Genomic DNA, 16,995 nt, shown 5'->3' with positions numbered 1-16,995 from the left:
TGGATAACGAAAGGTCGGTGTTTCCGTGATAAGATAATGAGGGACAACTGGGGTCTTCCTCCATCATGAAACCTAAAAGTCCGCATTTTGACCTATAATTGTATCAGTGCAACGTTAAACCCTACAAATTGACAAGATAAATTAAAATGATTAATCACAAATAATTATTTCAGGTATAACTCTACTTGCGACGACGACCAATACCCAACAGAGTTTGTGATTTATAACGATACTCAAGCGTACCCAGAATATATCATATTGTTCAAGTAGAGTGGAGACTGACAGGGAATAATGTGTAGTTGCCTTACTGTAGCTTGTTTACAGCAGAAAAAAGAAACGTCCAAATTAATTGTGATAGCTTTGATAACTTTTAGCTTTGCTTTTCTACAGATAAAATATGATTTGTATATTTTGATCGCGCTTTGTTTACAATACACAACAATAGCAATAATATTATGCAAACCTTTCTGACAATTACAAGTTATTATGTTTGACAAAATCATTTGCATATAAGAAGTTTCAGACCTGTACTGAGTCTTAATTTTGTGTTAAAATTGAAGTTTTATAATACATTATACCTTTACTTAACCTTACTTTCTAATGAGCCAGTACAGTTCTACATTGTTTGTATATAGTCACTCTAAACAATGAGGTCCTCTGAAGCAATATATATTTACATGACCTAGGTAGACTAAACAGGTTTGATCTAGACTGTTAAAACACCTTTTGGCAGTTTAAATTAGAATATCAGGACTTGATAGTAAAAGCATTTTTCGTTATCATTACAACTGTTAAACTTGAAAAACTTCCAATAATTTAATACGAAGAGATTCGTAACAAGGCCAATGCAACAATACATGAATTCCATCCCCAAAAATAACAAAGAAATCAGGTTTGATCCCTTACTTACACGCCATTGTATGTGCCAAATTCTATAACAACCGGGTTCTATGATTCCTCTGAATTTCGATGGTACACCCATTTAAAACATACTTAAACGTTTCTTGCAATAAGATTCAAACCAAAATTTATCTTTGAAGTTTGATTCTATATTCTGACAATGTGTCCCCAATTCCTCCATTATCCTAGCTATGTATTTTCAAGATTTACAGTTAGCTTTCATTCCTGAACAAAATATTCCATATTTTTTTGAAAAAAAAATACGTATAAAATTTTACATTTTTGATAAATATATTCAACATTCTAGCAAGGTTAAAACTTTTGACTAACTCCATCATTCAAGTTCTTTCACCTATAACTTGAAGCATTATTTACTTACAAAAAGATTTTCGTATAAGTCTGTGACTATCCATATCATAAAGTGTACACAAATTAACTAAAACTGCTTTCCATCAATAACATGTTATAGAGTAACCACAGTCGGCATCATTCGGAGTATAATTGTTTTTACGCAACAAAAACTAGTTCTGTATAAATACGCAATGAGGAAATAGGTATATCAAGTTTGGACATACTTACAGATAATTTATTTTGGCATGCAAAAATTGTTTTAGATACAACTATACATACATATTACTGATAGGATATTGTAAATGTCTTTTTTTGCCCTATGATACATATCGTCGGTTAAAAGCCAGAAGAGCCCATCAGCGTATGAATAAAGAACGCTGATGAGCCCTTCTGGCTTTTGGCTTTAAACCGATGATATGTTATATGTTTTGGCAATAAATCTGTATTCCAGACGTTATTAAAACCTAATCTCTTTTGGAATCCATGTGTAAGTCCTTTAAACTTTGTGATCTAATCAGAATAATATTAATTAAAACGTTAAAATACATTTTAGGTTATTACCGTTGCCATGCCATGATTCGTTGTTAATTGATTGACTTTCTTATTTCAACATAATATTTGTTCCATATTTACCTAGATGCAATCTTGTTTAAAGTAAACCTTTATTAGTACAATCAGACAAAATACTTTTAAATTCTTCAAATTTAGAGAGGTACTTCATGCTTGTATAGTTAAAGTTAGATATGAACCTCACTTGGAGTGTAGAATTATTCTATGACGAAGACATCTAGCTGTCTTACTAAAGGCCGGTGGTTCTTACTCAGGTGTCTCCCGGTGCTGCTATATATACCGAAGGAACATTTCGGATCATCCGCCATCATGAAAAACTGCAAAGTCGCCACATGACACATAATTGTTATGGTGTGACGTTTACCCTAAAAACAAATTAAACAAATATGGTGGAAGTAACATAAGTTTGTTTTTGAATGTCTCTTCAGTGCACCTTTTATCATTTGTCATATTTGCAAACGGCCATATCAAATGTTTTTGTCAAATTTGTCAGCGTTTTATCAAAGTTATTAACTTATTTAGAAATGCATTACAATATTTTACTTCTGAGTTGATTGTCTCTCCATTAAGTTTCATAATATACAAGCAATATTATGTAAGCAAAGTATGCTGTATCGTCAGTAGACATTAGCAGATTTTTAGTATAAGGATACAGACTGAACCTTCAATTAAACTTATGAAATGGTTCATTTAAGTTGATATATGGTATACATATTCTTATCAACAATGTTAATTGACGTTTCAATGTCAATGTTTCCACCTCTTTATATAATGTTTTGTTTGTGATTTATATTATTACATATACTTCATATGTTATGCTTTATTTAAGCTTTAGACTTGAAATGTGTACTATGCATTTTTCTGATGTGTCTGTACTCAATTCAGAAGTTGTGATGAGCGTTATACCAGTATTCAAAATCATTATATTCGGTGGTACATATTTTTTCAGCTTAGTAGTGCCAACAAAACAGGAAATAGGAAATGTTTTAGAAGGACACACTGAAAGAATATTTAACGTATTGTATAATATAGACGAAAGCCTTGCACAATCTTACGGCATAAAAATCATTCTGATAAAAGTAAAATTTAATAAAAATATCAATTTTCCTTTTAATGTTAAACTGGCGAAGGAACAATTTGCAAAAAAAAAAATGTTTTTTGGGAAAATATATAATGAAATAGGCATTGCGACTTATTATGAGTGTGATTATTGGCTTTAGGTTAATGTTCACGTCATTGCTTTATTTGTCATCTTTCTCTGTTCAGATTTCTATTGACCTCCACTGGATTCTTTGTTATTCTGTTATGCCCTATTTTTGACGCCCACTGCTTTCTTTGTAAGTTTGCTTTGCTCAATTTTCTATTGGTGTCCACTGATATTTTTGTCATTCTGTTTTGCTCAATTTTCTTTAGATGCCTGCTGGTTTTTTTAAGAAGGAAGAAATTTGCATGCTCAAATGTCTCTGCGTTAACTGGCTTTTTGGTCATTTTGCTTTGTTCATTTTCCGTTGGTTTCCACTGATAACTTTGTCATTTATCTCTTCTCAATTTTCTTTTGGTGTCCACAGAAATTTTTACCCATTTTACTTTGCTCAATTTTCCTTTGGCGTCCACTAATATCTTTATCATTCTCTTCTGTCCAAATTTCTTTTGGCGTCCACTGGTTTCTTTGTCATTCTACTCTGCTGAAAAATTCTTTTGACGTCCGCTGCTTTCTTACTCATTTTGCTTTGCTTGATTTTTGTCTGGCATCCTCAGGTATCTTAGTTTGGTCTGCTAAATTTTCTTTTGACATCCTCTTGTTTTTTATCGTTATGATCTGTTTAGTTTTCGTTTGACATATTTGTAAGGGTTTACTCATTGAAAGAAATAATTTATAGATATGTGTATAGGAGTTTCATCTTTCGGGGATAAATTGTTACTGTCCTAAAATTTTAGGATACTGTGGGGACTTTGTGTGAGGGTTTGCGTTTTGTCTCTGAACGTTCCAAGGCAGTTGCCTACTGTACACTTTTATTTGCTTTTTCGGTGTTCGTTTGTCTATTTCTTTAACTTTGCCTATGCATTTGGTTTATATATCCAAAAAAATACACTGTTTTTCATGCATTTAACTGATATTGAAATGAATATTAACTTTAGAGGAATCACTCAGTCTGTCATGTTGTATTGCACTTTGCTTTTTTTAGTCAGTGCTTGTACTATCTAAGTAGTTAAAGGTATTCTGTGATAAATTTTTGTTAGAAAATATGTACTTTTTGTAAATGATTGAATACATTTTTAATAAGATAGTATCGTTGTTATTTATTTTGATTTGTTTAACACATCTTGTGATAATATACTACACATTGTAAGACGGGATTGAACGGAATAGCACAAGAGGGTTTGACCGCAATTGAGGTACCAGGAGTGAACCACAAGCCGTATTTCAATTATGTTTTCCTTGACCTCTATTCACTACAAAAAAAATATTTGTCTTAGTATTCAAAAATGTGGAAGAATACGGACTCAGCTTTTGTTTAAATGCATGTCAAGGTGTCATGCCACACAGAACACAATGCGTAAGTGAAAAATACTTATAAAAATCAACAGTCCATAGTTTGTACTATAGACCGGTCTATAGGTCAACATTGCATTTTTCCGTGCTGAAGTCAAACTTTTTAAAAAATGAAAATTTATTTCGGGTGTCATTTAATAGAACACAAATCAGTGGCTACCCTTCAATATTCAAAACTATTGACCTTCGATCATTCGGAACTCGGGCAATAGTTTTGACTATTGACGGCAATTCATTCATTAAATGTGTACTGTTGCATATGTGTGCTCTTTTTCGCACTGGTAAACACCATAATGAAGATAAACAAAAATATATTGAAAGTATAATGTAATAAATAATTCAAAAATTTATATTTGAGTTATAAACAAAATGTTAAGAAAAACATAACATTTGAACATTGATACATTTACCATCCCCAATCGGCCATTATAAAGTCTAATACCCAGTTTATGTATTGCAACAAACAAGACACGTATGATTTTTTAACATTTGTCGTCTGCGTCTCCTGGCGATCTAAATTGTCTCAAAAGCATATGCAAGGTTCAAGTCGCTGTTTCGCAGTTGCTCGATTTTCTGAAATGTAAAATCAGGAAAATTTTGAAACAGTTCGTTAGATGCAACCTCCATTTTCAGCAAAGGTAGATCTAAACACCACATGGGTTATGTTACTTTGATAATCTTATTTGTAAATTTCACCGTTCTACCGGTACGGTTGATTGCTGCTTGGACTCTTTTGATTTCTTCCTTATTCCACTTTTACAAATGATAAATGCTGATACAAGCCTACTACCTACAACGACAAGACAAAGTATTATAATACTGTGTACGGATAAAATATTCTTTTCAAACAAATCCCTTCAAGGCTCATAATTCCTTTGTTTGAAATGTGGCTGCCGCATTCTGTAATGGTCATGAAATATATTATTTTCTTATTAAATCCTATTTTCGATAATTGTTTCTCCAAAAACTTTTAAGGTTATGAAAACTGATCAGCACAGTAGAAAGTTTTATTGAATCCATTTTATTACCTCCCTTTATGGCTCTGATAGTGTAAGTTCGTGTTCTGTGTTGAAAGTTGTGCTATAATAACGATGTAATTATACACCTTTTTTACATTTTTCATCTGTTGTAGAATCAACATAAAAACCTAATGGTACTTCAGTTTGATACAGATATATGTAAGGGGTAGTTAAACATTTTTCACGAATGAAACAAATTTTCACGAAATATTGTATAAAATGTGCATTTACTAAATAGGCAGGAAATTATATAAAATCTGTCACACAGAATAGTCAAAATTTACGAGAGTAAGACCCAACAATTTAACCGCAGGAAAATATTTTGCAAAACTCTCATCTGGCTATATAGAATTTGCATTTCCAGTAATGGGTAATGTCATATTTATCTCGATAACAAATACAGCACCGACTGGCTATTATCTTGAAAACATCCAATCATTTGATCATAGCAACCCTGAAAAAAGTAATCAATTTTCGTCACTACAGAAAATCCGGATGTCATAATGAATAACACTACAATTTCAATTTACTATTCATTAAATAAAGCTCAAATATTAGGATGTGGACAGTTTTATCACTTTACCTATTTTTTATAAATATGCAAAAAGTGTGATATCATCTCACGTAAAACGATACGTCGATGCTTTTTGATAAAATGAAGATTCGAGACTAACTCGACTGCATTTTCATGTTGAAATCTCATTTACAATCAATATATCTCTCCAAATCTAACTAAACTTCAGAATATATACGCAAAGGCAAATATCATCATAAGAATACAAAATGTACATTTCGGCCTGCTCTTCGTTAAATATTTTACATGTACGTGTAGCTTTTTCGTGTTGTTGTTGTTGTTTTGTTGTTGTTGTTGTTGTTTTTTTTTTTTCAAATAGAACCATGAAACCGTATACTTTGAACACAGTCAAAGATATTGACGTTTTATTTAAAAAGCAGATTGCTTGTAGCCCATATTTCCCAAATGTTGAAACTATACAACAACTGAACTTACCGTTGCAAAGTAGAATCCGACCGTACCACTTATTAGAAGATCCTGGTACCGCGGCATCCTTTGACATTAACACACAACACGTGTCCGGATAATCAGTCTGTGGAGATATATACCGTGTCACCATTATTAAAACATAAGGTTTAGGAGTATATAATCAAAACAAATAAATGTTTGGTAAACAAACAACATGTTTACATACAATCTACCTGTCCGTTCAGACTTCTACAGTACTGTCCCGTACGACGGATAATTAAAACATTCTCAGTTGCCCCCCTTTAAAATGAATACGATTGCAAATGCATAAGAATAAACGATTGTTGAAAACTACGTTCCACCAAGTTATATGAAATTTCAGCACTGCAACGTTACTGCAAAGGCAAGGAAACAAGGAGATGTTACAATTCTTTGGAAGTGGTGGGTTTTCATTTCATTTCTCGTTACGCTCGCACACTCAGGTAATATTTCTTTTGTTCTCAGTATAAAAGGATTATGTGCCTCCTTAACATCAAATCCTGTATTTGCCCCTGCACATGTCGTACTGCCGTCATATGGTTTCTAACGTCATTCTGTGACGGGGTTCTATTCTAAATGCGACAAGACTTTCAAAAAGACACCTTTACTTTAGGTGGTATCACGTTCCGAAGTTTCGGTAAATGACGAAAAACAGGGAATATTCACTTCATTCAAAAAATCGTTATGCTATGATTCAACCCAAAAAATACAACCAATGTTTTGTAAATGTGTTTTAAAGGATGACCTTGATTTAATATGTACATGCTGTAGTGATGAGAAGCTCATGGCTCAAATCTGAATAATAGCTTTCTGTATTATGTATTCTAAAAACATTTAATGCATATAAGCCATACCTCTAATTATATAGAAATGGCCTTGAATGAGTTTCTGATATTAATCAATTTGCAGAGAGAAATCTAAGTGTAAAATTGTCATACAGGGTGCATAGGCTTATCTCTCATTGAAACATTTACATTTCCACTTATATTTTATCATCATTTAGACTCCTCTTGAGGCAACATTCTTTGCTTCGGTATTCAGAAAGTAAAGCATCAATTTTTAAGCTGGTATATTTACAATGAAACGATTTGTTTAAGAAGTGATTGATATATTTTCAGTAAATATAGTGCTTTAGATTTTCTATACTGATGGTGCTTCAGATTTCAACACATTCGGTGCTTTTGATTTTCAAGAAATACAGTGTTTTAGATTTTCAACCTATACTGTGCTTCAGATGTTCAACACATAGAATGCTTCAGATATTCAGTACCGTTATTTTTTGTGTAAAAATTGGGTAAAAGAACATGAAAATCAACCTAGTTTGAAATGTTTTATTATTGTCTCTAAGGTAAAAGTAACTTCCATGTATATTTGTATCATTCTGCTTTCTTCCTTTATAAAAAAAATAATTTCTAACAGTAAGAAACCTAATATTATATAAATATTGCATTCCTGAGAGGGTGATATGAAAAATGTTCACCGCGAGATATATGAATATTGACCGAGGCGCCAGCCGAGGTCTATATTCATATTTCGAGGGGTGGACATTTTTCATATCACCCTCTCAGGAATGTAATATTTATTTTATTATACCGAAAGATTATAAGGGTCAAAGCATTTACTGGAAAATCAACCTAGTAATTTATTTAACATTAAAAAGTAATTACTAACCAAATAATGAAGACAGAATTAAAGAGTCTTTATTTGTTAGCACTTATAATTTGTGGCGACTTTGCCGTGTAATAAGACTTTTTTGATAGATTTAATCGAGACGTTTACATATAGCTGACCCCTATATTTATTCTGATATTTTAACATTGCGTCAATCAGTAGCGTTCGAAAAACGGCGATAACTTTCTTTTTTCTAAACGAAACATATAAGTGTGAGCACTCATTTTCTTAGTTAGATCATTTCCAAACTTATTGTGGTAGTTTCGATTCAATATTTGATGAAAAATTGTTTTCGAAATATTTTGCACGTAGCATAAAAAAGAAAATTCGGCCGTGTTCGCACATGCAAGAGCAGCAGAAAGGGGTAATTTAATCCTAAAGTATAATTATATAAGCGCCTCGTCCTAAAATTTATCGACTCACTGTTTTAATCAATGCTAAAGTATCAATCTCTCAACGGGTGATATGAAAAAATAATATCACATGCGCAGAAAAACAAAATAACGTTGTTGCGCATGTGATATGAAATTACGGATCATATCACCTGCGCAGAAATTAAAAATAACGATTTTGCGCATGTGAAATAAAATCGCTGGGGAATATGATATATTATTCAAGTTAAACTAATGGGAAATTTGCATTGGACATTTATGTGAGGTATAATAATATCATCTTTGAAAGTACATAAGACGAAAAAATCTGATACCGGGTATTATTAAAAGAAATGAATGTTTGCATGTGGCTATTAAGTAGGTACATATGGTATTCAATGTACCGTTTTGTGGGCAAATTTTATTTGATAAAATATTTGGTGGCCCCCAACACACTTTGTTCATTTCGGTATGGCATATTGTTTACATAATCATTAGCATAGAGATAAAACTATCATCATTGTGTTAAGAATTCGTTGAGCATCTAGCCTCGGACTTTCTGTAGCTGGACTTGCCTATTACAATGCATTCTCCTTGCATTGTCTAGTGTATGTGTGCTTGTCATGATAGCTTCATCATCATAGCGTTGTTTATTTTGTTTCTATCATTTCATGCTTCATTTCATGATACTTATATCTCGTACAATATGCCATGAAATGTCACCGCCTTATACTATTCAGTCAGCATTTGTTATCTATTGTCAGCAGTCAGAAGCGACAGGCCGCTCTTACTGATACATGGTTTAAATCTAGGTCACTTCTCACCATGATGGTTAAAACAACATGCCTTTCAGAGTGAGGGCGAGTCTGTCGCTTCTTATATTCATGTCCCTTGATAAAATAATGATTTTGTTTCCCGAACGGGAAGCAAATTACTGTATTAAGCATCATGTTTTCTGTTCGGAAAGTAGGGAAAACCCCATAGATGGTTTCCCGAACGGTAAGTTTCCCCTACTGATATTGGAATGCTTTCAGACAACGTCAGTAACTTCATAAGCAGCATCATAAATAGAAAGCAACGTATTATCTTAAATATGATACGGTATTGAACGGAAAAAAATGCATGATTTCCGGAAATTATCCCTAGAGAACAGGCTAGGCATCCGGTTACTGAGGGCTAGATCACCAGGTAGGCACTTGCAATTATTCATCCTCTTCTATTTGGTACAGTGGACCACCGTTTCTAATCCGTTATAAGTCAGTTTCCATGCGTTCCTTGTCAGTAATCTTCAGCTGAACATGCGGACAGTGTCCGAACACCACCAGCTGGCCTGTTGCATGTCAGGTATATAGTATGTAACCCAATCATAAATAATGTTCATCAGACATCAGAAGACGCAAACTGGACAAGGACAGGACAAGGAACGCACAAGTTCCGAACAAAACGCATGCCAGCGTAAATCTGTTGTACATTCAGCATTGGTATCTGTGCCCGGTGGAGTCCGTTTCAAGTTTTGTGCATGCTCAAAACTTTCAACCGGATTGAACGGACATTGCCTGATATTTCGCATTTACCAGATGAGAAACTGACAAGAAACAGATGCGGACGGAGAGACAAACGGATTAAAAATTGTGTTCCCGTCGGAGGTCCGTTGTCTTCCGGTTAGGTGTAACAGAAATTTCATTCTTATAATTATGCTTTTCTCTGTTAAAACACTCTTACGCTAGAATGACGTCATGTTAACGTGCGGTGACGTCAATGTTTTTGGGTTTTTTTGTTGCGACCAAGAAAGAGCGCTTCTATATTTTATCTAGTACTGTTTTAGATTAAGGGCATATTAGAATCGGAATAATTTATACCAAAACCGTATTTTAACGCTATTTATACACTCGGGCGGTAATACGTCTTACAAATAATTTCACTCGGGCTGCGCCTTTGTGAAATTATTACGCCCGACGTATAACCGTCCATCGTGCATAAGTAAGTGTTAAAACACTCTTTTGCTATAAATCATTTCTGAAGGGTAGATTCTTTACATTATTATTTAAGAGGACCATGCGTGCTGTAGCCAAATATGTTATGCCATCATTATCATTATTATCATTATTATTATCGTTATTATTATTATTATAATTATTATATTGACCGAGTTGATTATAGTAAAAATACAGAGAAAAATAGATAGCGGGATAGCGGAATGGGAAATGGATAAATAAGAAAAAACTGGAGACAGGATATATCTTACAGATACTAAAGGATTCACAACTCTGAAAACGTAAATGGTACTGGCTGATAGAGTAAGCTCTGATACTTAAACTATATATTTTAGCTATTAACACTAGGTGATCAAGGGATTTTTAAATATAAATAGATGAAATAAGGATAGCAGGAGAACGAGTTAGAAGAAAGTTGGTGGTGGGGAGCGGGGGTTGGGGGGAGGTTAATGAAAATAATACCTACGTATTCTTAAAAAAAACTTAATCACCAAGCTTGTGGGTTTATATAGAGATTCCAATTTGTATAAGGTGTAGATATGAGAACATATTTTAACAATAAAAAATATATTGTTTATGATATGTGTATAAATATTAAGTCTAAACAGAAATGCGTAAAATTCTATAAAAACACGGCAGAATAAGATATGTTTGGAACAGTTTGCAAATTAAAGTACAGACTTGCTATAGATTGGTTTGTTTTTCTGTCGCAATATCTTGTGATTCTAACCCGTGTGCCTATATTTGATACTATATATGATATATTTAAAAGGGAGATAAAAATTTCCATTAATAGTATGTAATTTTTACCAAATTTTCTCCCTTATAACTAAAAATAAATTGATATTATAAAAATGGCAGGGGAGAAACAATGACTAGTTAACGCAGCGTAAATAAACACGACACTTTAAGACGATATATATTTATATAACTGGCAAATGTTTGAATTCATAATGCGTTACGTTTTTATCTCAGTTCATTTTAACAAGCTATTGTAACATTTATAAAACATGGACAGCTGGTGGTCTATCTTATCTTATATTTGTATGTTTTAATCATGACTCGTCGAAAAAATATATTTGAAATTGTAATTAGTTTAAAACTAGGATTTATGAGCCAAACTACTTCATAGTATAAGAAGACTTGAACACAATTCTACTTCTAAGGTATTAGGCCCATAATAGAGTATCTCCTTTTTGATGAGTACTCAATTTCTACATAAACGTACTTTGACTGCAATTTTCAGAGGGGCGTAGGTTCAAGCCCCACTGGGACCATTTTTTTTCCTTATTTTTCTTTTTTTCTAGTAAGTTTTTACTTCTTTCAAGACTTGTTATTGATTTATTGTACAAAAGTGGAAAATATTCATTTGATAAGCAATTTCTTGCTGTTCAAAGTGAATTTACCTCTGAAATAGAAGGGGTAGAGTTCGACATCTTTAAAAATACTGAGTTACGTGCGGTAAAAGTTCTCTATTTTGCCTTCATTCTTTAGATTACATATTGTGGAAGAAATGTAGGTAGGTTTTACCTCTGCCCCACAGTTACTTTTGAATGAAGTGAGCAAAATTCAAAACAGACCTGCAGGATTCGACCTTAATTTTTCATGTTGGAGATAGAAATCTGTCTCATTAAGTAAATTTATGTTCTCTGATGAAATAAATTGTTTTAATTTTGGTGGGTATCGTCTTTTCTAACATAACGCCTCACTGCTAATCCGCACCTGTATTTGTATTTATAGTCGTATCAGTTCAAATACTAGTCTGACAAGTTTTAATCCCACGGAATTTTCATGGGCAAATTTAGTGCAGTGACAAGTACATTCTTTATCGGAAATCCGTAGAGGACAGATCGTTTACAAAAATTTAAAGAAGATTAAGACGGAAAACTGCAGCGCTACTGTTTTGAGAATTCGCAATTGAGATGAGTATACATTATATATTGTCTTTAGATGTCTGCGCTTATAATTTTGATTGCTCAACTTTCTGTTTATACGGCATTTGAATATGTCCTCTGGAAAGTAACGGAGACACGTGTTCATCGTACAATCAGCAAGATATTGGTTATTTGGTTTTATTCAATCACTGACTGAATCAGTCTGAAGTGAATTTTAGTTATATAAAAATAAATAAATAAAATTAACAGACATAGTGAGCTGACAAACACTCACAGATAAAACATGGGTGTGGTCGAGCGTTTTTTTTTTTTGGTTTGCATGTACATGCGCAAAAATGCAGTACGTTAGTTCCTGTACATTATTCTCGGTCATTATTATCTATGGACTTTAATCATACGTACAATTTGCATGTACTGGTTTCACCCGAGGTGTATTGAGGTTTATGCATTTCTAACGTACATTGCTGCGGAAATATTTTGTAACATGATTTAGTATCGCTGGGATTAATCAAAGAATTTTGCTTGTAGCTTAATATAATTTCGAAAAAAAAAAAAATTACAAACTATATGTCATTAAATCAAATAGAAATATACATTTGGTTGTTTCTTACCAATTGTCAAAATTATACTTTAAATATCTTGCTTCAAATGATAAAAAGCATGCTGCATAGTCTAGTTACAGCTTAACAGATCCGATGAGAAAGGAGCGACATACAATTAATTGGTTCCATGCCGTTTTCAACAGTATTTCAGTCAGATGGTTGAAGTGTTCGTAGAGACTGCACATAGGAAAATTGGTATGTAACAAGGTAATGTAAGCTTACGCTTTTTACGTGTCCAGGAACGAAATTGCCTATATTAACTTGATTAGCTATACTGGCAAGAGAACGTTCCAGTTGGGTTCGTACCATGGCATGAAACATTAACAGCTGACAAGAAAGATACGTGTATATTGGATGTTTTCATAATGTAACATATTGGTTAGCTGCTGTTTGTTAGATATAGAAAGAAACGTAAGATATATTTTCATTTTATACATCAGCAGTGTAACCTAGATCTCAGCTGTTGTAATGTATAACAGTAAATGATAAGCGATGCTTATGAAAATTAATAACATACTGTCACAATTCTAAGTTGTAGAAATATTTCCTAAAGCATGAAAGCGTCATGTTTAAATCAAATAATTCACGGATTTATAGATATATTATTAATTTATTGTAATGAAATTACAAAGCTCTTTCAGAACTGTTAAACAATATAATGCGGACATGTTCGAAGTAAGGTAAGATGTGCTTTTCATACTTAAGTCTGGTTACTGTTTCTGGGAGTATTTTACATAAGAATAAAATCCAGCAAAACAACGAAACTTATGGAGAACGGTGCTATAGAAATAAAAACACAAACATTCTGAGCTAAACGGAATAAGCCACACTATACTTGGGAGTGCCTTGAGTGATTTCCCATGAAACAAGTTAATCGAACCGAATCTGCTAATACTTTGCATGGTTCCGTTCTGCAAAAGATTATCATATACAAGGACTTATATAAATTAATACAGATTATTGTTATATTTTGAACAATATTCAGCTTTAAATGTATTTCTTAATGACTAAAATATGGATTTGGGTTATCAATTTTGTTACACGCTAATGAAATGCATACACATTATTTTTAGACGCAGTTCTAGCCTGTACGCTTTGATGCGGATAATCAATTCATTACGTCAGCAACTGTAACACCAGCATTAACACGGTCAATCTCTGGTAAGGGGCTGCAGAAAATTAATGTCGTCAACCGGCTATTCTCCTAATGTCTTTAAACAGTTTAGCTGCAGGAGCGGCGTGGCATGGTCGGGGTCGGCAGCTATTGGGGCGCCTTGTGTTGAAAGGTAACTGCTGTACCTGGTTAATTTTATTAGATCCGATATATCTAGGTCCGTTGCATGCATTACTTAACTGCCTGAATGTAAAAGAATAAGTTATAAAAATGCATTGATATAGAAAACGAAATAATCAAGAAATATCGAAAATAGGTGTAAAACAGAATTGAATCAATTATGAGAATAATGTTAATAATAACAATTATAATAACAATAATGATATGAATAATAATTTCAATAATATGAATGCAAAGAAGACGTCACAGGAAACTGTTCAAGCATATTCTGTTTATGACGTAACAAGTCAGTGACAGTAAGACTCTTCTAATTGAAAGTCTTATGGCTAATGGTTTCCTATTCGTCCGCCCGTCCGTCCGTTCGTCTGATGTTCGTTCAAAATAAATAGATAATACATTTTGACTGAAACCTCAGCAAAAGATTTCATGATGACCCTGACTTATAGTAATCGAACTATTGGATAATATGTACATGTACCTGAATGACATTGTAACATTTAAAGAGATACAATATGTAAAATATGCAGCGAGTTTCATAGATTTTGATACATCTTAAAAATTAAGGTACATAGCAAAAAGGAATTTCTAGCTCTAGACTAACTGTTTGTCAATGACCTGCTGTACCTATTGAGTAAACGTGTATTCACTGCATACCTCGTTTTGGCGAATTTTATTTTCATAAAATGTTGAGTGGCCCTCAATACACGTAATGTGCATTTCGGTATGGCATATTGTAAATCTTATAAGTACTAAAATCTAAAATGCATTACATTCGTTGAAATCTGTAGTTATCATCTTATATCGCAGAGATCGGTGAGAGCATCTTTGCCTCGTTTCTCATTAGTGCGAAGTACTAGAACCTACAATTTCCTATTAGATCTGGTATGTTCTGCGCTTATTTTCATAGTTTTCTGCACCTTCGCGCTGCTATGTTGCTTCCAGGCATTTTAGCTGGAGCTTTGTCTTTCATATTTTCTCATCATTTTCATATATACCATGCTATATATTTACAATATGCCATAATTTTCATTTGAAAATTTACAATAAAGTCACGGCCTTATCCCACATAATTTTGTTTTGTTTTTGCTATATTACTTGGTACATTCACCTTTGTCTTAGAACCGATGAACTCCCTTATGCAGTCAGACCCGTACTGTAGACAGCCTCCAAAAAATATAACCTGCTTACTATGGTCACACGTCATCTGTCTTGAGAAAATATATGTTTTCACAAATACCGGCATTTTTCAGTCCCCAAGGGAGGTTCTGCAGCCGGTTTTGACTGTATATATATATATATATATATAAATACCCTAGCACCCACCCATAAATTAAGTAAATTTATGTTCTCTGATGAAATAAATTGTTTTAATTTTGGTGGGTATCGTCTTTTCTAACATAACGCCTCACTGCTAATCCGCACCTGTATTTGTATTTATAGTCGTATCAGTTCAAATACTAGTCTGACAAGTTTTAATCCCACGGAATTTTCATGGGCAAATTTAGTGCAGTGACAAGTACATTCTTTATCGGAAATCCGTAGAGGACAGATCGTTTACAAAAATTCCCTCCCACCCTTCCCATTACAGTAACTTTGTTGTTTTTTCACATATTTCTGCCGTCAAGTTTAATCTGTTTCAGGGTCACAATGGTGAATCGTACTGCTGAACCCTGCCACAAAATGTACTGCTGCACCAGACATGTCACGCCGCTTCTGTAATCTATTGTCTATTGGAGAACAAACTCTTTACAGTGTGTGTGTATAAACTCAATTTTGCTAGTATGCTTCTGTTGGTACATTTAATCATCATGGAACAATACGGTTGAATGAAACGGGCTTGATTTTTAACTGCATGTATTCATTTATAAACATTCCGAATGTTACTATCTTTTTCTTTTTGGTACTCTGTTTGTTGTTTTTTTGTTAAATTTGGTTTGAATTTAAGAACGAAGATATCATGAATTAGTACGGGTTTACTACACAAAGCGATAGCATGCAGGTTCGCCAAATTCTGGCATTGTATTTGCAGAAATATGAGGAGATGGTCTTAATGTCATTTATTCTGTAAAAAAAAAAAAAAAAAAAAAACATAACTGAAATATTTTTGTAGGACATCGTTTGGTACATCGATTTATAATTCGATGACAGCTCATGAACATTACCCAGTTGTTGTTTTTTTCGTGTTGTTTTTGTTCTGTTTGGCACATTTTTTTTATCTACTAGAAACATTGATGATAGTAAATACTCGGAAAGCAGGGGGTGGAGAGAGCCTTTTCGCTGGTCAGAGCCTCGGATTCTCCCTACCTCCCCCCTCTTATATAAAAATATCATAAAAAATAGAAAAGAGTTAGGGTTGGGGCAGCCGGCTCGCAGCATACGATTAACCTGTCTTTCTGGGTAGTTTTTAGATGAAATTAAAACAAAAAATAATAATTGTAATAATAATAATGCGTAAAGATTAAGATAACATGACAAGTATTTGTCATATTACATATGAATTGTCCATTCTGTATTCTGTCTTACTGCTTATGTTCATAAATAGTCCGGTATATTTTATGTTTCTTTCGGCATATTGACTGCTTAAGTACATGCATATTTGGAAAGAATTATGATATTTTTGTCTATATATATTTCGAAGGCGTTCTACTGATGCATTGTGTTATTGGGATATTGATTGTTATATGCACAGCAGTTAACCGCCATCTTTGAAACCAGTTTAAGTTGTTTGTTTAGTATTAGTTATATAGTAAAGG

General features: G+C 33.2%; 1 protein-coding gene and 1 long non-coding RNA gene across 2 annotated transcripts in view; both read left to right on the top strand.

Moving 5' to 3' along the window:
• The window catches only part of LOC128550360 (protein mono-ADP-ribosyltransferase PARP14-like), a 47,438-nt gene extending 43,331 nt beyond the window's left edge, over positions 1-4,107 (top strand). The window contains exon 27 of the mRNA XM_053529284.1: positions 174-4,107. Within this exon, the coding sequence (XP_053385259.1) occupies positions 174-270 (97 nt within the window). The 3' untranslated portion in view covers positions 271-4,107. The remainder of the gene's footprint in view (positions 1-173) is intronic.
• Positions 4,108-12,089: 7,982 nt separating this feature from the next.
• On the top strand, positions 12,090-16,335 carry LOC128550358 (uncharacterized). Its single transcript, XR_008368243.1, has 2 exons — positions 12,090-13,628; positions 14,022-16,335. It is a non-coding gene; the product is annotated as an uncharacterized LOC128550358 (long non-coding RNA).
• The last annotated feature ends 660 nt before the right edge of the window (positions 16,336-16,995 follow it).

Source organism: Mercenaria mercenaria, chromosome 17 (assembly GCF_021730395.1).
Source record: "Mercenaria mercenaria strain notata chromosome 17, MADL_Memer_1, whole genome shotgun sequence".
Taxonomy (NCBI): Eukaryota; Metazoa; Mollusca; class Bivalvia; order Venerida; family Veneridae; genus Mercenaria; species Mercenaria mercenaria.
This window is presented reverse-complemented; position numbering and strand designations above follow the sequence as displayed.